A 25,766-nucleotide genomic window follows, 5' to 3' on the forward strand; every position below is an offset into this window, starting at 1 on the left:
AAATGAAATTGAATTACCAATAAATGATTAATTATTGATGTGAACTAATCAACAATATCATTTAAATTCTGAGAGCATACGTAAATCAAGTGCAAATATCAAAATCTATGAAGATATATAAAAACAGAGAATGTTTGTTAAATTCAAAACATAATTAAAAAGATATTCATAACAGATGGGACACCAAAAAGCAATATAATACTAACAGAATGCTAAAACAGTTAAGTGTTATGATTTTTAAAACAGTATTATCACAATGCTTATATAGCCAGGACACAAAAATGTTAATTCATAATAATTACTACTATATCATTTTTACATTCTGAAATAAAAAAATTATTAAAAGATATTTCATTGAAAATTTTCTATAGGATATTAGCAGAAATCACAGCAATAAAGATTCTTCAAATCACTTGTAGCTACTCATAACAACAGTTGTATTTAACAAATCTAAAGACATGCAGATTATATTAGTTACAAATCTGCATTATGTATCAAATTAATAATTAATAAGAAAACTTTTAATTTCCTAAAATTATTTTCCGCATCTTAAGCACTGAAATGCATTTACAAAAAACAAAAACAAAAAAAAAAAAAAAAAAAAAAGGATACAAAAAAAAGCAGCACTTGATGATGTTTAATGGCACCAATCAGACCCATTAATGATAACAGGAAAAGGAACACACCACAAGCAATTATGCCACCAACAATGGCAAGATTTGTGACTATGCTAGCAACTCTGCTGTATGCAGCAACTCCAATCAGAATGAAGGAAACCAGCTAGAAACATTAATAAATACATATATCATAAAAATATAAAATAATTTATAAATTATTTTAAAACTTGTATGCTTAAAAACATGATATAATAATTCTGTAATTATAAGAACATATTTTTATAAGATTTCTCTTTAAGTAAATATACTTATGCATACTTTACATATTCTGCATAGTAATGCGGTTAAATAGTAATAGTTTAGAAGTTAACTTCCTATACAATATTACATTTTATTTTAACATGTAATTTTAAAAAATGCACAATTTATCTCTAGAATCTCTGATAAACAATGCTTATTACAGAAAGCAGTTTAGCTCAGCATGCTAAAAAACTTTCGATACTCTTTTCTGTATTTACAAATTTTTCTGACCCCCAAAAATATAAGCCGTTACTTACAGAAAATCCTGCCGACCACTTTTGCCTATTACAGGAAGAAAGAGAAGAAAAGAAAAGAGGCTAAAGTACATGATTTTTTGCCAAAAAATGGAAAAGTCTTCTTCAAACGTGCTGGGTTTGGTGTAACCTTGATTACACATGTTAGTTAATATTCTTGAGTAAAGACTCTTTTTCCCTCCATCACGCAATTTCGAAAAAAAAAAAAAGAAATTATTAAAATTTGGGACCTGCCTACTACAGAACAGCATGCTGTTGAATATTTCCAAAGTTATGAAATTTTACTGTCCTCAAAAAATGTGTTGATGGCCACGAAAGGTGCTTTATTCAAAAACAGAAAAGTAATAATAAATAAAAAATAATGGAAATTTTTAATGAAAAATTAAATATAAATAAATGATACTATAATAAATTTGAAAGAAAAATAAAAATAGAACGTTTTCTCTTGTATTTTGTAAATGGTTTTTTTCCTTTGGTTTCACACGATTGGCGCAGTCTCTTGTGGTCAGCGGCATTTTCCGCAAGTGCCATCTTTGCCTAAAATGTACTGGTAGAAATATTATGAAATGTACTTACAATGTATATGATATTTAATGCAATCAATGCATTTTTTGAGCATGTAAATCCCCCACACATTTTGCACTTGATTTCTGGATTAATGCAGCAAATTTTCCAAGGAATGAACATAAGATGCTAAAATAATTAAGAACGTCACTTCAAATAAAACAGTTTTATGTTTCTTAGTCTAAATCTAACAATTTTTAAACAAATAGTAACATCATTTAAAAATTCATGTAATAAATGCCAAACACTGAGATACAAATAACTTTTCAATACAGAATGAACTAAAATGATCAACATTCATTATTTACTGTGTTCTATATTTCACTAACTGAGTATCAGGTAAAACTTCAATTTAAAGGTCCAGTTACATGAGCACAATGAGCTGAAAATTTCAGACTTCTACAGCTCTTTCACAGAAATCACTAAAAGATGCAAGACTGCTTCCAACCTGCCTTCAAAAGCATGAAGTATCTTGAACCAATTCCTGTTGCTATAAAAGATTTTATCCACATATTATAGCACAGCTAAACAACAATAGAGGGTACTTTTCCATTTTGCTGGCAGACATTAAAGTCGCCAATAATAATACAACTGATGCCAAACATAATATCCTCATCGGTAACCTTTTACTCCTCATTTTCAAAACAAGTCGCAGCCATTTCTTAACAGATTGATTGTTTCTTTCAATACTGGCATACAGTTACATAGAATTTTTACCAGCTAGTTCAATTTTATGCTTTAAGACCATTTGCAGTAATTAAGTCAATCAGGATGCAATCACAGCGCTCGTCCAATGACGAAAATATAGAAAAGGCAAAGTCAAGGGTTAAATTCATCCATTCTAATAAGAATGCACTTACGGAGTAAAGCACTGCGGTTTTACATAATTTCTGAATAAGCTATTCATACGAATTGAAATAATTCTTGCATTTAAACTTGTATTGCAAATTAAGATTTAACTTGAAATTAATGTAGATAATTACTAAGAAAATTGGATTTTTGTAGCGTAGTTTGTGCGAAATGATATCACTTGGGGTCACATGATATGAAAAGGCGAATGAGGATGTTGAACCACGAAAGCATAGTAAATTCTTAAATTAATATCTTTTTCCAAATTTCTTGTCTTTATTTATTGGCTTTTTACAAAATTTTAAACGATATTAAAATGGTTATGCCTTCAAAATAAAAAATTCTTAGAACTAACATTTGTTAACATTTTTTATGTGTACACTGTATGTTGTCGAAAATAAAGTCTGCTTGGCGAGATTTGTGCCGGTGAAATGATAAAGTACCCAATAGAGATATTCCACGTCCAGTGAACTTTCTAAGAAAAACTTGCTTGCATTTAGTTTGCATATAGAGAAAAATCATTAAAATTACATGTGGCTATTCTATAGGTGAAAACTGAACTGTGGCTTTAGAAACTAGTTTTCCCACTTTGACTTTGGAACTAGAAAATATAATTACAAAGATTTCTACTGCAGAAGATCATAATTTATTATTTTTTTCACACATGTAAAATCTGGCTAAATATTCCATTCCCTCATTTATACATTACAGAAGTTGTTTTCAATAATTCCTGATATTTTAAAGGATGTAATGTATTTTTTTCCCTACAGCAGGTCTAAATAATCGTTCATTAAAACCATACTAATTTTAATAATCTGAAATTGGCACAAATCACATGAGTTGTTTTTATTTATATTAATCATTAGCATTTTAAAAAATGTAAGTTCAACATTATTTCAGAATTGAAATTTTTACTATTTCTGTTGTTGTTGTGACTTACTTTACTTGTCTGATCATAACATCAAAACAAGCCCACAAAATACATCATGGCAAGGACAGCAAGATTGAGCCTATCGTTGGCAACAGCCTTGAGCACCATAGAGGTGACAGTACAACTTTGCTCGTTTCCAACCCCAATTTTGATGGAGAGCACCCCGTGGGGACAGGTCCAAGGGTATCTCACCCCTCCTTCCCTACCACCAACCTCTCGAGAGGACTTTCACCTTGCTGCATGTTTAAAGTGTGCCCATGCCGCACAGACACTATTGCATTTACAAACTTCCATGCCTTCTCCAGGATTCAAACCCATGCCCTTCGGAATGGCACTCAGCGTTGCTGACCACTATCCCAGTTGGGCAGTTTCTTCATTTCTTAATTCAGATCTCATACTGTCTGGTAATATTTATTTTCCCCTCTTATACTACAACCTCATCAGTGGTCAATAAAACCACTCAACACTGGTAGTTCAACTTAGATTAAAACCCAGACAAATGAATGGGATGGCTGCATGGTATTTTTCTGTGATTTTCCTCATATGTAACATGAATATGAGCCTTTTTCCTTAGAATGTCCTTCACAAAAGCACCACTCTCCTCATGCAGATAGTCCTTGTGTGTTTTGCTATATTCAAATAATCCTAACCCTCAAACTATGGAACCTATCATAATAAATCAAGATGAAAGATTTCTAAATAAGATTTTAATTCAGTCTGCAGACCCTCTAATGGCCAAGTGCTAAAATCGCCGAGCACTAATAATTCGACATGCGTTCAAATCCTGGCGAACGCACTTGTTCCAAGAAAGTTTTTTTGTCTTTTTCTATATTCAATTTGCATGTGATCTAGTTTTCCTTAGAAAGTCCTCCATGATAGCTTCCATCCTCTTGCACAGATTCCAAATCCATTAATTTTTTTTTTTTCTGCATTAATTCTGCAATTACAATTCCACCTTTTTAAAGAAAGCTTAGGATAAAAATTTGTAAATATCAAATCAAATGCAATTACAAATATTTTTAAGCAATTAACATTTTAAGCGGCAAAGTTTTTTAATATGCTTTTAAGCAGCTGAAAATTAAACAAAAAAGCAACCTTAAATTGGTATAGAACTGCATCAGAGCATTTTTTAGCTAAATTTGTAATTACTCACTCAGCTTTTGGTTTTTGTAACCTTCCATTCATCAGAATAGTGATAACGCCATTAAATGCAGGAGGAGGAAAATATTTTAAAAAACAAGAAATGATAGCAAGTTTTTGTGAGCTAGTATAAGTAGTTACAAAACTCAAATAATTAAATATTTGTGAAAATTTTGTTGACCTCTCTCAAAGTTACCAATATTTCTATATACAAATAGAACATAATTAAATATCAATAATGAGTATTCCAGATAGTGAAATATATGGAATCAGCATCACAATATTTTCAAAGGCAGCCACTTTGAAAAATGAATGGAATTTTCAGGAATCGAGTAAGAATGTTACATACATGATTCATAATACCAAGAATGTTATAAGAATTACAAGATATCAGCAATTTACAGATCTCTCCAAAGTGTTTAAAAACGTAATATTTAAGAACTGTCAAGAGAGCTGCTTGTTTAAAAAACTTGTATTTAGTTCACTGATGGTGTTTGTTGCTGTAATCAGAAGATCCTCATCAATTTTTAAAGTACTTCTCGATAAGCTATTAAGTTCAAATTTTGCATGCATACTGTTTGCTGATAATACAGTGCAAATTTTATAAAATTCGATTTAGTATTTTACAATTTAATGCTGAAACGATTTTTTTTGGCACGTTTCCATTTAAAGAAAAAACTAAAATTTCCATTTAAAGAACAAACTAAAAATTTACAAAATTTGAAAATTGTACAGTTTTGCAAAACATAAAATAACCTTTTTTAACAAAACTTCCGACTTTAAGCAAATTTTTGAAAATTTATACATTTTTTTTCTATTATTTCATGTAAGAGAATTATTGGAAGTAGAAGACTGATTATTCATTGTTAAAAAGTGATTTTTCAATTGATTAATTGGTACTTTTCCGTTTTGCCGGCGCAAACCATAAAGTCGCCAATAATGGTTTAACTGATGCAGACGGAATATCTTCACTGGTAACCTTTTACGCCTCGGTTTCAAAACAAGTTGAAGCCATTTCTTATCAGATTGTTTCTTTCAATACTGGCATACAATAATATAGAATTTTTACACGATATTTAAATTTTATCCCCTAAGACAATTCACGGTAATTAAGTCAATTAGAACGCAATTACACCGCTCATCCGAAGGCGAAATCAAGTGTTAAATTCATCAATTCTAATGAGAATGCACTAGCGAAGTAAAGCACTGCGGTTTTACATAATTTCTGAGTAAGCTATTCGTATGAATTGAAGTAATTCTTGCATTTAAACTTGTATTCCAAATTAAGATTTAACTCGAAATTAATGTAGATAATTACTGAGCGAATTAGATTTTAGTAGCGTAGTTTACGTGAGATGAGATCACTTGGGGTCACGTGATACGAACCAGCGAATCAGGATTTTGAACCATGAAATCATAGTAAATTCTTAAATTAACGTCTTTTTACAAATTTATTGTCTTTATTTATTGGCTTTTTACAAAATTTTAAACCATATTAAAATGTTTATGCCTTCAAAATAAAAAAAAATTCTTAGAATTAACATTTTTTATGTGTATACTGTATGTTGTTGCCAACAAAGTCTGCTTGGCGAGATTTGCGCCGGCGAAACGGAAAAGTACCGATTAATTTGATTGATAAATGTGTCATTAAGACAAAAAAGTTTATAAAATTAAACATTTAAAAAAAAAAGTTTTTTTTTATAACATAACATTTCATTAAAAACACTTAAAACACTTAGAGTACTGAGGATAAGAGATTGCTTAAGCTCCTTTGTAAAATTCCTATACAATTTTATAATACAAATAATAAAAGCACAGGTTTTTAACTAACGGAATGAAATAGTTGAATCACATTGACAAAAGTATAAAATTTATAAATTTATGAAGGGTGCCCGTTTTTAATATTTGCGATATAAATTTGTAGATAAATTTTGTATAGAGAATTATTTAGTCTTCTGTTTCAAAATAAATTACATGATAAATTATTTCTCTCCTTTTAATTCATTAATGATTTTATGAAATATAAGTAAAAGTTTATTTTATAAAAAGCTTTTTTTTTTTTTTTTAATTCTATAAACTGCTCTAAATTGGAAACCCTTAATTCCCTATATATATATACGGACTTTCTAACTGGCGATAAATATGTTTTAGAGTCAGGCCTTTATCTGAAAACATCAAGAAGATTTCTCCCTGTGCTAATGACACCCATACCCATTACCCATTGTCATCAAGATTGTGTGGACAAGTCGCCTTAGCTATTTAAGGGTGGAAGAGAAACCAAAATCCAGCCTAGCCGTTCTTGACATACCTTTTCACTGTAATAAAAATACAGGCAGGCCTGTATTCAAGGTACATATAAAATAATAATTTTCTGCAACAACCCATTAAGAAACCTGTATACAAGAGCAAAATAATCTGGGACAGGGGTTAAATTGCACCAGTACTGTGGTGATCTGCGATTTTCAGGAAGTACAACAAGAACAAAAAGCATGGTAAGTTTTTATGTTGGCAACAGGAAGCCAACATAAAAACTTACCATGCTTTTTGATATTCAGCTACTAATATTTAAAAAAACATTGTTTAGATATCACTGCATGAGTCATTTGTCAAGCTGCCATGTGTTGATGGTCATGCAGTAATGACAGCAAAAAATAATACATATTTATTCACCAGATCGCCATCACTTATAAATTATTCAGTAGGCATAAAATCAGTGATATTTCAATGTAGAATGTCTTGTTTTGAGATGTATTCTAAGGAAAAAAAGGAAGTTAAGGAGCTAAATTATTATCGTACAGATTTATGTTATTAAATGATTATTTCTTCAATATGGAATAATTTATTTAGTACCAAAAAGAAATTAAGAATCAGAATTCTCCATATGTTTTATTGTCTAAAAATATCAAATGCTGATGCATAAAGCATAAAAAAAAATTCTAAGAAAAGGTGGCTGGTGGTCCAGAGGTTCAGATTCGAGATCATTCCAGATATTGCTTACCTGGATATTAAACTTTGCACTGTAATAAATAAGCCTTAAAAACCAATTCTAACTTTTGAATGCATTCCTGTCTTTTCCTGAGAATCAAACTCTTAGAAGGAAGACGAGACTTTTACAGCTAAAAACTCACACATATGTCAAAGGCTCAGTCTCCAGGAAGTAAAGCAAATTTATTACACCAAGTTATTTTTTTTACTCTGGAAAATACCAGAAATGATCACACTCATCATGCATTTGCAGTGCTAGTGACTTCCTATAAAAAAAAAAAAAAACCACCTGCAGACTTTTTGGAATGATATAATAAAATACAAACAACAAAAATTGTCACTTATACAGACAGAGCCTTTACATTGTTCTCACCTTAAAGATCATCACTCAGATTAGGAGGAAACTTTTTTTCCCCTGTCCATTCTGCTTCACACCTAAAATTACATCGGCAGGGGACTGTTTTCAGAAAGTGATGGATCACTCTCTTTGTTTGCATGCCTGCACATCCACCATTAAAATGTCCTAAATATTCTCACATTGTTTTTAGCATTCTTTTTATTATCATTAAATATGCTTTACCCATTTTACCTTTATTAACTATTGTGCTGGGTCATTGTTTCTATCATCCTTGAATTAGCATATTATACTGCACATTAACTTAAATTCAGCCAAAGAGCAGTTGAGCTATTTCTTAGCTTTCGGGTGAAGCTGTAATTCCAGGTAGAGCCCCAAATCAGATTCCAGCATTTTATTTTAGTTAACTATTTATTATTAATTTAATAATTTACTAAATTTTGTATTTATTTCCTTCAATTTTATAGAATTTTAATTATTAATTCTTTTGTTAATTTAATTATGTTATTAGTTACTTTATTTATATATTTCATTCCTCTATCCCACTGGCTTTCTGCCCACCAGGGAACAAGCAGCACAGTCGCTGAACCCTTTAGAATAGAGTTAAGGGTGCCTCTTGGATTATCACTAAATTGTTTCATTTATCGCCAAGTTGTTGTTTCATTTATGGTAACCTGAGTAGTTGAATGCTATGGAAACCCTATTATGACATAATTGGTCGAGTGATTTGAATCTGAATGCTGTTTTTCCATCATTTAAAAAGGCTTGTTTGTGTGTCGGCTTTTGGATAAGAAGTGCATTATTATTTTGTGGTTTAAAAGGTAAAATGACTGAATGTGATAAGATTAAATTGAAGTTTCTGTAGGATTTGGAATGAAAGGGGAAAAAAAAAGCATTAACTGATGTGTAAATAAAGGTTTACTTAATAGCCATTATTAAGTGTCCTGTTTTAGGAAGGAAATGCGTATGGTCAAACGTCGGAGGATACCAACACTAAGGAAGATACTTTTTACTCACTTTTGTGAATTTATGTGGCGACACCAGCATACAGATTCTTCTTCTTCTACAATGGCCAGACAGCCCAGGATGGGACTTTGCCTTCCTCAGAATCGAATTCCAAGCTCTTCTATCCGTGGCCATATACATCCAATTGGCTATTTTTAAAATTCTTAAGTCTGTTTCCAAACAGTAAAGCCACTTAAGTTTAGGTCTCCCTCTTTTTCGGTGCCAAATGGTCTGGCCGAGAAGATCTTTTTAGTTACTCGATTTTCATCCATTCTGCACAGGTGTCCTGCCCATTTAATTCTCTGAATTCTTATATATTTTACTATATCTATTTCTTTAAAAGATTTATAGAGTTCAGAGTTAGTTCTTCTTCTCCAGATATTGTTACATTTTATGGCACCAAAAATACTTCTCAAAATCTTTCTTTCAAACGCAGAAATAATACTTTTAGCTTCTTTTTCTGTCATTGCCCAGCTCTCAGCACAGTATGAAAGAATGGGTCTGATTAAGCTTTTTTAAATTTAAATCTTCATTTTTCTGCTAGTGAGGTTAGACTTCAAGTACTTTTTGAGACCGAAAAAACATGGGTTAGCATCTGTGACTCTACTATCTCTCAGGCATTAAATCATCAAGAGTATCAATTTCTGATCTTAAATATTTAAATTTGCTAACAGTTTCAAATTTGTAATTCCCAATTTCAAAATAGGGGCTGCTGCATATATAGATGCTAGTTCAGATAACTTTAGGAAGTCTTTGGATGCTGTTAAGGAATTTTGTTTGATTGAAGACACGAAAATTTGTAAATGAAGTAGGTGGCTATTTCCTTTGTGTAGTGCTAAGATGAATATCCTTTTTTATGTTATTTCATCATTTGATTTAAAATGTAGTTTATTTAGATTATATATTTTTTGGTTAGCTCCTCCTTTGACTTTTTAAGTGAATATAGATCGATGTGCACATGGACAAAGTCAAGGGAGTATGCAATGCTTAATTTGTGTAATTGTCTGATGTTTTACGTGAAAATAAGTCGATGTGTACATGGATACTGAGTTTGTGCAATTCTTTGACTTGTGACTTTGGATTTGTGTAGCAGCTATTTTTTAGAGCAAAAATCGCAGCTACACAAAGCCAAAATAACAAGTCAAAGAATTGCACAAACTCAGCATCCATGAACTGACAAAAATTGCCAATTATTGCTCAGGGGCACCCATAAATATATTCCTACTGTCCAGTGTTCAAATCCTGGCAAATAAGCAAGTTGCATGGGAGTCTTCATTGTTTTCTCTCTGTGTAACTTGGATATGAGCCAGTTTCCATTAAGACAGTCTTCCACAAAAGCATTCCTCCCCTTAAGACAGATAGCCTTTATGTGCTTCGCCACCTAATTAAACTAAACCTGGTGGTTTTCGATAGAGCTTTGGCACTTCTAATTTTAGATATTATGCCCTAGCCTTTCACCACTTTCTTTCACTAGTAATTTTTGGCCAAAGCTTCCTTTACTGCCTAAAAGTAATTTTTACTACACTGTCATTCTCTAAATACCCAAGATACATTACACAAAAAAAGCCTAAAATATTAACCATTTAAGAGATATTGTAACTAAATCTTCTTGCACTTGCAATAATGCGTCATTAAAAGTTGTTCTGTTCTTTTATCACACTAACCCCAGTGATTACTATTTCTTCTGAACATGAGATCACCTTATGCAAGTAATTCATGGTTGTTACATAAATGTAAGTCACTGACAAACTAGTTCATGTTAAAAAAAAAAAAAAAAAAAAAAAAAAAAAAAAAAAAAAAAACGGTGTGTCTAATATTTTGGCTACAATCTGGCTACAAATGTAAACATTGTAAAAATTTAAAAAAAATAAATAAATAAAGTTTTAGTCTTTTCTAATTTATAAGGCAAAAAACTTACATTATAAAATGTATAGTTCTATAATGTTCTTGACAGGAATCCTTAAACAAAGCAGGAAATTTTCACTATTTATGATCTTGTAACACCACTATATGTAAAAAAAAAATAATAATAATAATAACATTAACCACACTGTATAAATAATACTAAGCACAATTAAATACAACAATAAGTAAACTATTACTTTCCAATGAAATTTACATATAATTTTATTTTTTAAATTACTACAAATGATCTCTAAGGAATGTTCACATGAAAGCTTTGCAGTCACAAGTGGCATTAGTCAAACTTCACTGCTAGGCAACCAGACCCTGCATCATCACAGAAACTGGCATAAGGATTTTGTCTAATTGCTCAAACTGCCTTTTACCAGCCTGGTATAAAAACTGACAAATAACAGAGAAGGAAGCACAACTTGACACCTTGGTCGATGATTTGGCCGAGTCAGCTAAACATTCACACATGTACAACTTGTCATTCCAGGACTGGCTATGGTTTAAACAATGTTCCAAAGGTGTGAATGGAGTAATTTATTTTTATGCTTTAAGCCTAAGGCAATACTGATAAATAGGCCATTACATAAACTAATTTAAACTTTTCTGACATTTCCTTTAGATTATTTTTCCAGAATTTAAAAAAAAAAAAAAAAATCAGAATCAAAATCAAACATTATAAATATTCCCTTACACTTTTCTGATATCACAATTTTTTTTAACTTAAATTAACCAAAATCATCAACTTTATCATAATGATTTACAACAGCAGACGATTTGAATACATGATTCTTAGCAGTCCTACAACAGATAACATTGTACTTACATGGTCAGTACCAACTATTATTTTCATGAAAATAAATTTGCTTTGACAGTTAGTACAACAAAAAATGGCTAATATTTAGATTCATTGCACTGATAATCCCTTTTTAGTTGTGAAAATCTATATCATAATGATTAGCATGAAAATGTAATTATTAATGAACCTGTACAAATATAAAATAAAAATATTTGAATTTTCAGATATTAAACAAAATAAATCGCCACCAATCCATGAAAACTCAATTTTTAAGCAAGAACCTAATCGGTTACATCATAGCTTAAACTTAACACTTTCATAAAAATAAAAATAGTTGCAATAAAAAGAAATAATTAATAAATTAATGAAACATTTGTTGGAAAAATACTCTTATACTCATTCATGTATTTTTAAATGTCATGCTTTAAAAATAACTCTTCTGCTATCTATTTGTAATTGAAAACTCGAATAATTCACAAGGATATGATATAGTCTATTACAATGAATGAGATGTTTGCAATATAAAATGGCATACTATTTTGTTAGGAGTTACAAGAAATACACAAGCTGCTGTACTTCTATTATCAGATCTTCGTTTGATGTTTTATCACCAGACTTGTTTGATTTCATAACTAAGCCAAAGTCTGTACATTAAACTTGCTCATCAATGACAAAAATGCCTGTTTAGTTTACTTCACAAAAAAAAAAAAAAAAAAAAAAAAAAAAAAACTAGTATTTTAACATGAATTTTAAGAATTTCTAAAAAAGGAGCATCAAAATAATATTTTCAAAAAGAATAACAGAAATATATTATTACATAGCAAATTAAAAATTTTCTGAAAACAGATTACTTACTACTATTCTGTTACTGATGCTATTATGATATATTTCTCTTACTATTATATTGATACTTTGTTACTATTCTGATATACTTACACATTTCAAGTACACTTATATTAGAAAACTGATACATATATTTAGCTTCCTTAAAAGAAGTAATTTAACAGTCAGAAATCTGTTTTGTATTAATTATACCTTCTGCAGTCTGAAAATGAAGACATGTTCCTGTGAGTTCTAACACAAAGTACATGCAAAAACATAGGAAAGTTATATTTCTAATAAAAGTTTAAAAGCAAAGAATTTGTATCACTGCCTAAGGTATATGCCGCTCCTGTAAATTAGATAAAACTAATAAATGAACTATTTTTTACTCTTGTACAATCGAAAACAGGTGTATGTATTTAAATAACTTACAAGTAATCACGCTGACACAGCATTTAATCATGAAAGCTAAAATTATTTTAATGAATACGCTAAAAGCTGCTGTAAGTTTCTATAACAGACTAAGGTTTTATTGATACATAGAAATAAATAATTTGAGCATCATAATGTCATAGCGTTTATCGCGCTCTCGTCCATAAACCTAAACCTGCACAGTAATAAAAAAAAATTCCGTAAAATGTGCACCGAAAATGTTCTTTTAATTCATTAAAACTCAAAATATTCTCCTCAAATACGTTTATACACGTAAAGCGAACACATACGAGGGCGTGACTTCAGCTCAAATACAATCAAATTGCAATTTCACCAACCCCTATTTATTCTAGTGCGCATCTTTTTGACTTGCAGTACTTCGAGTAAAAAGTAAATTTATTTTTTCATAATTTATTTCACTATTTAAATCAATTAATTTCTCCTTTTCCAATTATAATTATTTTGTATAATTTACGTTTTCTGGATAACTGGCATACTACCTTCCCCATTCTCTCACCAATAATACATACAGTGGTGTATTCATGGGGTAAAAAAGACCACACGCACCCTCGAAATTTATTTCTTGTACTAACAAATGCTGCTAAAATCTTAAGGTGGTATTAAAATTTAGTCCTACTTGAGACTTCCTACTTGAGAATTTACAAAAATGAGCGCATTCATTTCATTGGATCTTTTCTTTACTTTGCCGCGTATGTAAATGTAGCTGTAACGTATCTCCCCCCCCCCTTTCGATGTGTCAACTTTTGAAATGAAACATTCCAAATCCTTAATAAGTCTTTTTTGCTTAAAATTAAGCCAGTATATTCCAAACCTCACTCAGCTATCTACTTACAATGTATATTTTTTTTTACTTGATGAGACACTCACATTTCTTCAGTTTTCAGCACATTGTACATTTGCGTAGAGTACATTGATTGTTAGGTTATTTTACACTTCTCTCCCATCTTTTGTATCTAATTTATGCCCATGAATAATTTGTAATTAAACTTATTCAGAAGTCAAACAACAAAAATCAACGATTTCACTGTGAAAGTTTTGTAAATATAACGCTGATTTTTGTTGTTTGACTTCTGAATTAGTATTTATTCGGCGTGTTATTGTGTCTTCATTAAACTTATGTTTCTCTGTGTTATCTAACTTTAAGTTTCCCCTTCTCTCTTGATTAAAGGTGGCATTATTCTGCTAGTTTTCTTATTGAAGGAGGCATTTTTTGGATTGACATAAGTTGTCTCCTATCGGAAGTGATCACATATATACACTTATCTTCATTATTCACTTGCCGATGGATGAACAGGTATTATACCAGTCAATCAAGCGAATATTAGAATAAGGTTCAATTTGGGTAAAGAAATTACTTTTCACATCTATTAAAAACACATTCCAGAAAAGGATGGACAGCATCAATCAAATGATTCAAATTTAAAGTACACTGGAGGACCATGGAGAGACAGCGGAGGTGCTGCTGCCAGCATCAGAATTCAGCCCAAACCAAACATGAAGCACAACGCCAAAATAGTACTTAAAATTTTTAAAAAAATAAGAAATTAACACTTAAGTTCCTTCAGGGCTCCTGGCTCAGCTGCTTAGCAGTACTTCCTACTTGAGAATTTACAAAAATGAGCGCATTCATTTCATTGGATCTTTTCTTTACTTTGCCGCGTATGTAAATGTAGCTGTAACGTATCTCCCCCCCCCTTTCGATGTGTCAACTTTTGAAATGAAACATTCCAAATCCTTAATAAGTCTTTTTTGCTTAAAATTAAGCCAGTATATTCCAAACCTCACTCAGCTATCTACTTACAATGTATATTTTTTTTTACTTGATGAGACACTCACATTTCTTCAGTTTTCAGCACATTGTACATTTGCGTAGAGTACATTGATTGTTAGGTTATTTTACACTTCTCTCCCATCTTTTGTATCTAATTTATGCCCATGAATAATTTGTAGAATCTGAGATTTTATTTTATTTTTTTAAACTCACTTTTTCATCTGGCTTTATAAATAAAAGTTCGCGTAATTTGCTACGAATTCACTTTTTACGCTTATTCCAAATTGCCCTTTTTCCTATTAGCCTTTCCTTAGTTTGATTTTTCGCTGTACGTGCAGAAAGATTTAGTGAGTGGAAAATAAGACATCTCTCTACTTTGTCTCTCTATACAAAAGCAGCCGTTCCGGGCATGGAAGTTAGAACTAACCTCCATGATTCCGGGACTGAGTGTCTATCTGACTGTAGGATGGCTAAACACGTGGCTGAAATAGAAGCGTCTCAATTTCCCCGCAAATTTTCTCGGGTTGTCATGAGAGTACGAAAAAACGTTTTAGCAAATTTTTGTAGTCACAAAATTCAACCAGTGTCATTTTAGTTTCTCGTTCAAGGCTTTGTTACGTTATTTGAAAAATTTTTAATATATTTCTGCCATTATCTAGTATGGATTCTACTGAAAAAGAAATTTCCTGTTTTTGTGGGAAATAGTTTCATCTCTTTCGAACTGTAGGGTTTCCGTTAGTTTATTTAACCTATTATTCAAATTTTTGTTATCTTTCCTGAACTTCTCAACTTCCCTTAGCCAGGATGTAAATTTTAAGTTAAGAGAAGTGAGTATGCGAAGCAGGCCTCAACGCCACTGGACGCCGCCGGCTTCGAGCAACTCGACCGTGCTGGTAAAACTCTTTACGTTAAAATAAACGAGATTGCAAATGAGCTTGATGTTCAGATATTCCACCTTTCCCCAACCAAGGATGATTTTCTAAATGTTATCGAGAAATAAATATTAACTAAAGAGCTTCAATTGAAAGTGAAAGAAGCAACGAGACTTGACAGACTTAAACAGAGTATTTCTGTTGGTAAGCCAAATTCCTAGCGAAAGCGCAAAGGCCAGCAAACTGATAACGATTATTACCCCCAGCTTCGAGGAAGCAAGGTAAACCTCTAATTATTGACATAAGTAAAGATATTGAAATTGTAAATGATTGTGAAAATGTAACTTCAAATGTTAGTAATATAAATGTATCCAATATGGCCGCTAAATCTACTCCTTCAATCAAAAGCATCTAGTGAAAGGTCAAAGGTGAATCCTGCTACTGGCCAAAGGTCAAAGTTGAAACCTAGTAAAAACAAGTTCGAGGCAATAAAAGAGTCTTTGTTGAACTATTACAAAGAGCCAGATTCCAACGCTGAGGTTTCGGTTTCCCGTGGCAACCAGGAGGTAAACAGAGGAGAAACGAGTGATGATTCTAGCGAGCATGTGAGGAGCGTCTTCTCCCCCCCCCCTTCCACAGCAACCAAATAATATTCCCGCTATTCACGTGAAATCAAGCAAGCAGTGGAAGATGCAAATGTCATTTTTGCCTGAGATTGCTCCGAATATTAAGAGCAGACTCACTGGTTCCCACCTAAAATTGTTCGTTTAAACCGAAACCTGGAGGTTAGGAGGTTACCCGCTGGATGAAAAAGGCTGACATCCATTATAAGACTTTAGACCTACATCAGGACCAGCGGAGCCTTAGGACCGGCCGGCCAATCAAAATTGTAATTAGAGGCCTCCCGGTTGAAGTCGAGGATGTTTAGGATGAAATCGAGTCGACAGGCTTTAAAGTGCATTGGTGCGTTCGGATGACTCAGCCACGCTCCAAACATCCAATGTCACTTGTATATTTACAAGTACTCCCTCATCCCTTCATCGACCATCTGTTTGCTGTCCATGACTTGTGGGGCACAGGGGTCAGCACTGAGCGTTATCGCGGCCGTAAGAGCGCTACTCAATGCTTTCGGTGTTAGGGTTTCTTCCATTTATGGGAAGTCTCCACCTTATCAATCCGTTGTGTTAGATGATTGGACCCCACTGGGCCTCGGAAGCAACCAGGCCTATGGATATTCCTGTTACTTTCCGTAACTGCGGAGGCGATAATTCAGCCAACTAAGGATCTTGGCCTTGTTTCCAAGGAAATAAACGGACTCGTGGCAAGAAAACCACATCTAAGGATAGGGCCGCTGCCCCGGCAGCTCCAACTCAGGGCACTTCGACTCCCTCGGCAAACGCCGTTCCAAGACTTCCCACAGAAGCTCGCCCCAGTGGTGTTAACCCGATAAGTTATGCAGCGGCGGCAGGAAATGAAACTAAGGGGCTCGGATGTAATTCCAAACATACAACATTGTTTGTTACAAAAAAAAAAAAAAAGAACTGTAACCCCCAGCAATCACCTCAGCAGAGAGTGCCGACTCGGAAGATATTTTCTCCTCCTCTCTAAAATGCTTGATTGACATCTCCTGCAACGCTGCGGTAGACAAGCATATTCTGTTACTAGCTTTCAAAAAGGCTATGCCTGAGCTTAGGCAAGCAGATGTCTTAATGAGAGCTTTTTACCTTTATGAAATCTATATTGAGCTTTCAGACTAATTCGGCTAATCTTTCGGCCTATGTTTCCTGTTATCATTGCAGAGCCTACCATCAACGGGCTAAAATTCAACTCGCAAAGTGAAAAAAGTCATATTGCCAAAAGATCTTTATTCATTTGTACATGGAATGCAAATGGCTTGTACAATAAAATCCATGAAGTACGGGATTTAATAGCAGAGCACGATCTTGACGGGTTTTTAGTTCAAGAGACACACTTTATCCCAGGGCGAACTCCCAGAATTAGGAATTATGACATTTACTTGAATGCCAGTGTGTCATATGGCAGACAAGCAAGTGGTGGCATCTGTATCTATGTGAAACGTTCGATTAAGCATCACATGATACCGCCCCAGATTTGGAACATTTGGAAGCAAATATTATCCAAATTTTTATGCAAAATTCTCTTCCCCTTACTATTGTTTCGGCATACCTTCCCCCACAAGGAGCTGCTCGTGGGAGAAATGTTTTTCCTGTCAATGATTTTGATAAACTTTTAGCAATTTCAAATCACCTAATCATTGTCGGTGATCTAAATTCACGCCATACCGCATGGTTTTGTACTAATAGAAGCAGATTTGGCATTAAACTAAATTCATGGGCTCAGAGCTCCCGTGTACATATCATAGCTCCTACTACCCCGACTTATAACCCTGCTAGAGGGTCCCCCGCAGTTCTTGATCTGGCTGCTTTTTATAATGTTTATTTTCGTCATGAAAATCTGATTCTGATGACTACACTGTTTTGATTACCCTAGATATTCAAAATCGATACTCAAAATTGCAGGAGAAAGTCTTTACAAATCGGGACGATTTTCGGTTTATTTTGGTATGTACAGCTACCCCCTATCAAAATTTCTAGCAATGCGGACTTTGACAGGTCTATCAAAAATTTGGATTCTTTGCTAAAAGAAGCGAGAGCTGCAGCTTCAAAACCTATCACTCACCCGGGCGCTAGGCTCGTGCCTGAAACTAAATCCAAAATTAAGCAGAGAAACTACCTGCGAAAACTTTGGCACAGAACACGTGATCCCAGCATTCGTGTTCTATTTCGCTGACTACGGAACGGGATTAGGTCTGAAACCCGCTTGCAAACACTACATTGAGCCCTTAATGACTGACGACGGATCGGTTTGGCGCATTGCCGTCCGATAATGCAAAATTCCGCCCCTTTAAACGGACAATGCTAATCAGATGGCATTTACAGACACTGAAAAAGCTGAAGCTATCGCTGACTGCCTTGCTACATAATTCAATACAAATAACGACGCCTACTGTAACCGCCCGGTTACGCAAGGCCACATACACTCATGTGTTGAACATTTTCTAACACAACCTATCACGCCTGATCTCAGGCCTACCGACCAAACTGAGGTGCTAGAATTCATTGATAAAATGAAACCCAAGAAGGCACCAGCCATAGATTAAATTTCGAATCGCATGATCAAGAACTTCCCCGTAATGTATATGGCTTTCGGTCCTGATTAGGCAGCTACAGGCCAATTAACCTATTATCATATCTTTTATCAAAAAAATTTATCGATTTGTTTTACTTAAACGTCTGAATAAGTTCTGCCGTGATCGAAATTTAGTAATCCCGGAACAATTCGGCTTCCGGCCTGAACACTCCACGGTACACCAGTTACTCCGTGTAGTAGAATTCATTCACGAGGGCTTTCGTAAATGAGAGAAAACTAGAATTGTCTGCTTTGACATTGGCAAAGCCTTTGACAGAACCTGGCACGACGGGCTTATTTACAAGTTCATGCGGCTTGGTTTTTCGGCACAACTCATTAAAATTCTGAACTCGTACTTGACAGGTAGATCCTTTCGAGTGCGAGTTAGTCACGAATACTCATCTCCCGCCCAATCTATGTCGGCGTTCCTCAGAGAAGTTTGCTTTCGCCTTAAATATTCAAAATATTTGTAAAAGATATTCCTAAACCACCTAATGTCGATCTAGCTTAATATGCAGACGACACAGCCATCATCTCTCAACATTCCAACACCACTACGGTAATCTCTGCACCGCAGAATTATCTTTCAAACCTAGAGCTCTGGCTCGGACTGTGGAAGATCAAAATTAATCTCGCAAAATGTGCCGCCACTTTATTTATTCGAAGAAATCACCCCAATTTACCTAACTTGCAATTCTTCGAAGAACCAATTCCCTGGGTTCATAGTTATAAGTATCTAGGAGTGATACTTGATTCAAAATTAACTTGGAAACCTCACATTCGAAAAACAATTTGCAATGCAAAGGTAGTCAAATCCCAATTACTGTCTTTTTTGGTAGAGAAAGCGACCTGCCCACGGAAAACAAGATCTTGCTTTATAAATCAATGATAAGGCCTATTCTGACTTACGCAAGTTCCGTGTGGGGCGCAGCAGAAATTTCTAACAAGAAACATATCCAAATTTTCCAAAGTATTATGCTTCGGCAAATCTACAAAGCTCCTTGGTTTATTACGAACGAGGACATTCATAATGTAGCCAAAATTATTCCTTTACATTGCTTTATACAACGATTTTCGGTTAACTTTTTCAAAACGATACCTTCGATCGATAACCCCGTTCTCCATTCATTGCCTATTTATCATCCATGAATTGCGTCATCTAGAAAAAGACTCAGAGCCACTCTGGAAAGCGCATATAATACGTTACGATTTCCTAAGAGGCGCTGCTATGGTGACGAGGCCCCTCGAGGTTATCACTCAACTCGTTCACTGACCCCCTCCCACCTGACTGAATTGGCTGTTCATTAAGCTTCGCTCAGGGTCATTCTCTTTCTCCCGTAATCAGGCAATTATTATTTTTTTCAACTGTAACCGGTTGTAACTTAGAGTAAGCACTTCTTTGTTCCCTGCTAAAAGGGTTCTTGTGCCCAGGTATTTTATTTAAACGCAATATCTTTAAGAGAATTACTTTATATTATTATTATTATATCATAACACTTAAAGCTATTAATTTATTTAGCTCATGTTTCTCCTCAGAGGCAGTTCTGGCCCTGATTCGAAGGGGCGGTTCGCCGCCCCCTTCCCTCCTCTTCCCATACCCGAATCACTTGTGACTTGAATGACCTTTCGCGAGTGGTTCCTTTCTCGTGTTGTCAATACCACAGAATCATTGATCAAGGAAATATCGAATTTTTTCAAAATTCATGATGTAACCTTTCAAAATTGATTCTGGCCCTTTATTCGATCTCAAAATGATTAAATTAATTAACTCCTCCAATGTTCATACCTTCCTTTTTCCACTGTGGAAGGCAGTTTACCTTTTGTTATTTTGACAATTCGACACTAAATTTGACCTCTTTGCCGGACCCTCTTTTTGAACCTTCCTTGATCCTGAGAAGTGAGTATTTAAACGAGTGAATCTTGAAGTTTATTCACAGGGTATTTTCGCTAAGCCAGCGCAAATTTCCTTTCTGACATTGCTGTTACGTTGATACTCCTTTTGGCGATTTGAATAATTATCACACCTGTTAGGTCATTGAGTCAACCTTTAGCCATAACTTAAAGCTCTAGTCCAGAACTACTCATTTCAGACTTGGATTTATTGTGTTACAAATTCTTAGTTTCCACCGCAAGTTGTCCATGTTATTGTAAAGCACGAAGTACATGCATTTTTGTTCATAGTTCAAAATGATAAAGGGTTATTTTCACCTTTCTTCTGTGCTGGTATTATTTTACGCCTGTGCGAGAAATCGCCAGGTTCATTAGCAGGATCTAGATTAGTTTATGTGGCCACAAAGAGTCAGATCCTATAAAATTTATTTAGTCATTTAGGAAATGTGCATCCTGAAGTAGGAGCAACTGAATTTTCACACTTGGTATAAAAATTCGCAGTCTTATGAAAACTGGAAAGAGCATATTGAAAATTTGCACAATATTGTTCATGAATATAATAAATATACATTTTCTGATTTTGAAAGTAAGATAATGAAAATCTGCAGTTTAGAGCGTTAACTTTTTTCACAAACTTGTCAGAACAATACTTCAGAGAATAAATAAGATCCAATAGTAAAATTACTTAAAGATTTCGATGTGTAATGATTCTGTTTATCTTGTATATAAAAGATTTCATGTAATCTAGTTTTCATACCACATGGATGCCATTGATTGCTGTGTTTCATCCAAATTTTTTCCGAGAAAATATTTTCGTCTATCCTTTAGTATAGCCTACCAGAATTTTCACCAAAAATAGTCGCCAAGCGTGGTGATAAATGATAGGATGTGGCAACCCATACCGATGTATGAGCATGTGATAACCCATACCTTTCCAAAAATCCCCGAATACCGATTGCAGAACCACCTTCTAGTAAATTTCTTGTAAACTATTATTGACGTTCTTGTAACTATTATCGGCAATTATTTAACTCTCAGACATCGTGAAATACTGTTTTGGAGATAAGATTTTTGACTACTTTGGAGGTGATATTTTTGCATTTAGTTGTGGCTTGCTGTGCTGTCCTTTGGGTAAGGTTGTACTCACTAGGGTACTTGGGCACGACGCCTTACCCCTAATTGAGCAATTAGACTTTCCTAATCAATACTTCAAATAAAGAAAATTAAAATATATTTTTAAAAGGCCTTTTGATTATTATTTATAAGAATAGGGCTAACGAAAATAATTTATGATGAGTATGGTAGTAAGCTGTTAATCCAGAAAGCCGCCGAAGTGGTGTGGATGCGAAAAACATAATATGAGTGCAATAGATAATACAAAAGCATAGGTAATGTACGAGTACTTTGGTGCTTTTTAAAGGTAAATACATGGAAGGAGACACAAGATTAAATATAATTGAATAATAAAACTGGTATAGGTGAGCTTACAATGTGATATCTACATAAGTGAAGGTAAACACGGTATATAATGAATATGCAATAAATAAATGAACACAGGTACAGCAAAAATTAGCAGTGATGACACACATACATAGCCGGAATTTAATCATTATCCATATTCATAATGACATAGGTCTTTTAGACTTCATAGGATTGATAACGTCATATTGACTTATTTTGACAGCAGGGTTGTCAATCAATTTTTGTCTTTCGTAAAAGTTGTTTGCAATTCGGTAATAACAAGTTCTTAATAATTCCATTTTCAGTTCCTATTGAATCCTATTGTTTCTTACATACCATGGAGAGTTTATAATTTAGCATTGAACGCAATTCTGAGCCGTCTGGAGTTTTTTTCCTGTTTGAATGACATGAACAGGCCCATACAAGGCATGCGTAATATAACAATGGACGCAGATGGACTAGTAGATGAGTAACTTGTTGCCTATGGATAAAACGCTGTTTCGAGCAATTAAGGGGAAGAAATGTACTTTTCGGGCTTGAAATTTATGAATAATAGATGTAATGTGTGGGGGCTATGTGACAGAATTACTGAGGATCACCCCGAAATAAGGTATCTGCTTGATCCAGGGGATAGTTGTTTCATAAAATTTGAGATTCTTTTTGATCTTTTTCTTTTTGGTGAACATGATAGCCTGGGTCTTGTCCACATTTATCAGAATTTTCCATTTCTGCAGCCAAGTTCCAAGTGTTTGAATGTAAGCGTTGAATTGCGTTGTAAGCGTTGAATGACTTGTTGAATGACTTGTAAGCGTTGAATGGACTAAGAAATGCGCTTTGTGTCTGGATCACTTTGTCGTCTGCATACATTGCTAATATGGTGCTTGGGTATACCGGCTAATAGAGCAAGGAGGGTGGAATGTGTACCAGAAACATGAACGACAAAGTGGCTATCTATCAGATAGGATTTAATTATGTTTGTGATATAATTTGGGAAACCCATATTGTGTATTTTGTATATTAGTGCATCCAGTCATACACGGTCAAAAGCTTTAGCTATGTCTAGGAAGACTTCCCCTGTGATCTTATTGGTTTGGAATTCTTCGGTGATCATCTCAACTACTCTATAGATTTGGTTGGTTGTGGAGAGGTTTTTCTAAAGCCGAATTGGTAAGGTATAATGATGTTGTTATCGTCTAGGTACGTATTTGTACTCTTGAGTAGAACAGCTTTGACAATTTTGCTGACAGACGACAGAAGAATTGTTGGTCTGTATGACTTTTGTGCTGCAGCACGCTTCTTGGGCTTAAGGATCGGAGTGATGGCGGCTAATTTCCAGATGTTCAAGAAGTATTGCCGTTCTAGAATCAGGTTGATGATTTTGGTGAAGACGAACGCTGCTTTTAATGGGAAGTTCTTTAGCATGGTGTTAGTAATCTTGTTAAAGCCAGGGCTCTTATTCTTTCTCAGTTTTTTGATATAGCTAAAGACTTCCGACGGTAAGACTGGAATAATGTTGCCTGCGTATGGATTTGATATGTAAATGGAATGGAAGTTGGCAACTATGTGTTCTGTTGTTGTGCCATGAATGTTGTTTGTGTGAAGAGAGAGATTCCAGATGCTGAGCTTAAAGTTTTGCTTTCTCAGTTTTTGCGCAGTGGATCCTTTGAGGCCTTTAAAGGGGTGGTATTTTATTGTAGCATTTCGTATACCTTCGTATAGCTCTCCACAGTGAGTTATCATCAGTGCACAGCGAGTTAAGGTAGTACGTCCAGTCCAGTTGTGGTTGCTCGTTAGTATGGAACTTGACTGCATTGTTCAGACGATTGAGTATCTATCTACGGGATTTCTTGTGCGCTGAAAATGCCTCCTTGTTGCCATTCGCTGCTTAATAAGTTGTTGTAGCTCCTTTGATCTGGCGCGTTTCTTGCGTGCCACATCTTTTTTGCATATTCATACATCTTTTTAATTGTTATCAGTAAACACCTTGATCAGACTTTCAATGTCATTCCTCGAATGTATCTTTGGAAGGGTGTAATGCATGTTGTTTAGAGCTTTAGCATATAATTGCCAGTCAGTTGTAAAGGCTCTGGTGTCTGGTGTGGTATAAATACTGATATCGAGAATTATACGAACCGGTTATGATCAGAAAAGAGTTCATCCAGCACAGAAATACCCGGCGGATCGCTGGTATTTCTGAGCAGGAAGAAATATACACGCTGATTCTAAATTGTTTTTACAAATTAAGAGGGGTGATAGTACTCATCCAGATGAGCAATAATTACCATAGAACATAGGGTCGCATTCCATTCTGAGAGGCAAAAGAGAGGACTTTTAGAATTCTAACCTGAACTTACAACAGTTTTGAGAGAGTGAATGAACCAGATCAAAAGTGTCCCTATCAGTTTAGTGAAAAACTCACAGAGAGTGCACTAAACGGATAACACCGGAAACTTGGCGTTCGAGTGTTAATTCGAGCTTAGACTTTGATAGCAAACATTCAAATGCACATCTTTGGTTGGCAAGGTTTCTACCTCGAAAAAGATTACAACAAGTTAATTATCTAAATTATTAGAGGGAAATTATCTGTTAGAGAGAAAAACTGCTACCTTGATAGCAGTTTTTCTCCCTTCGCCATCTTATATCCTGTCCTTTTGGACTTTGAATGCTGCACTCATTGCTTGAAGAGCTCTTCTATGGGACACGAAGTTCTAACAGCGGGAACACAGCATGAACTCTTCATGCTAATCTCGGCATACAGAGGAAGTTGGAGTTAGTTGATAATATTCAGCCCTTGATTAGATAATTAATTTGTTTCAGTCGTTTACGAGGTTGAGTCCTTGCCAACCAACGATGTGCATTTGAGTGTTCTCCATCAAAGTCTGAACTCGAATTAACACTCGAACGGCAAGTTTTCGGTTATCCGACCAAGTTATCCGTTTTGTGCAAACTCCACAAAAATCCGTTTTGTGAGTTTTTAACAAACAGATTGTGAAACTTTTGTTCTCGTTCATTCACTCTCTCAACACTGTTGTAAGTTCAGGATGGAATTCTAATATTCCTCTTTTCTGCCTCTCAGAGTGGAATGCGATGTTCTATGGTAATTATTGCTCATCTGGATGAGTACTATCACCCCTCTTAATTTGTAAAAACAATTTAGAATCACTCTGTTCCCGTAGATTCAGCTGTATACCGTGTAGGGGTTTTTGGCCAAGTTAAATATTCTAAAGCAAGTCTCCTTCTTTCAAATGCCTAAAATAGTTTGATAAAATATGGTTAAACACGCCAACGCGAATTGTTTTGCCCCGAACGATATTTTACGGTGGCGAGAATGCAGCCTTTTGTAAGTATTCATGTATTTTATTTGCAGGAATATTAATTAGGTTTTTCTTTCATCATATATGTAGCACTTGTTTCATATTTAACGAATAATAATAAAATAAATGGTAATTGAATGCTGGAATTCTTCTGCTATTTTGGCTCCAGTTTCCTCTAACTGTTCTTTCACTTTCTCTTTCATGTCTTCTAATTTAGCTTCGGTTTCCTCTCTAAGCTCCACGATGTCACTTTTAATCTTGTT

General features: G+C 34.2%; 1 protein-coding gene across 7 annotated transcripts in view; it reads right to left on the minus strand.

Annotated features, from left to right (window-relative positions):
• The window catches only part of LOC118188279 (tetraspanin-13-like), a 41,393-nt gene extending 27,773 nt beyond the window's left edge, over positions 1–13,620 (minus strand). For 4 of the 7 annotated variants that reach the window (XR_004758089.1, XR_004758088.1, XM_035358691.1 and 1 more), the window contains exons 1-4: positions 12,965–13,248; positions 10,919–11,006; positions 1,748–1,864; positions 613–780 (exon numbers count right to left, since the gene is read on the minus strand). Coding sequence is in view for 5 of the 7 variants with exons in the window: in XM_035358691.1 (XP_035214582.1) it covers positions 613–780; positions 1,748–1,858 (279 nt within the window). In the remaining 2 variants the exon portion in view is untranslated. The other 3 variants (XM_085808258.1, XM_085808257.1, XM_085808260.1) reach the window with 3 other exon arrangements.
• Between the last annotated feature and the right edge of the window lie 12,146 nt (positions 13,621–25,766).

This window comes from Stegodyphus dumicola, chromosome X1 (genome assembly GCF_044657685.1).
Source record: "Stegodyphus dumicola isolate Sdum_Otavi_A_Nest chromosome X1, ASM4465768v1".
Classification (NCBI taxonomy): Eukaryota; Metazoa; Arthropoda; class Arachnida; order Araneae; family Eresidae; genus Stegodyphus; species Stegodyphus dumicola.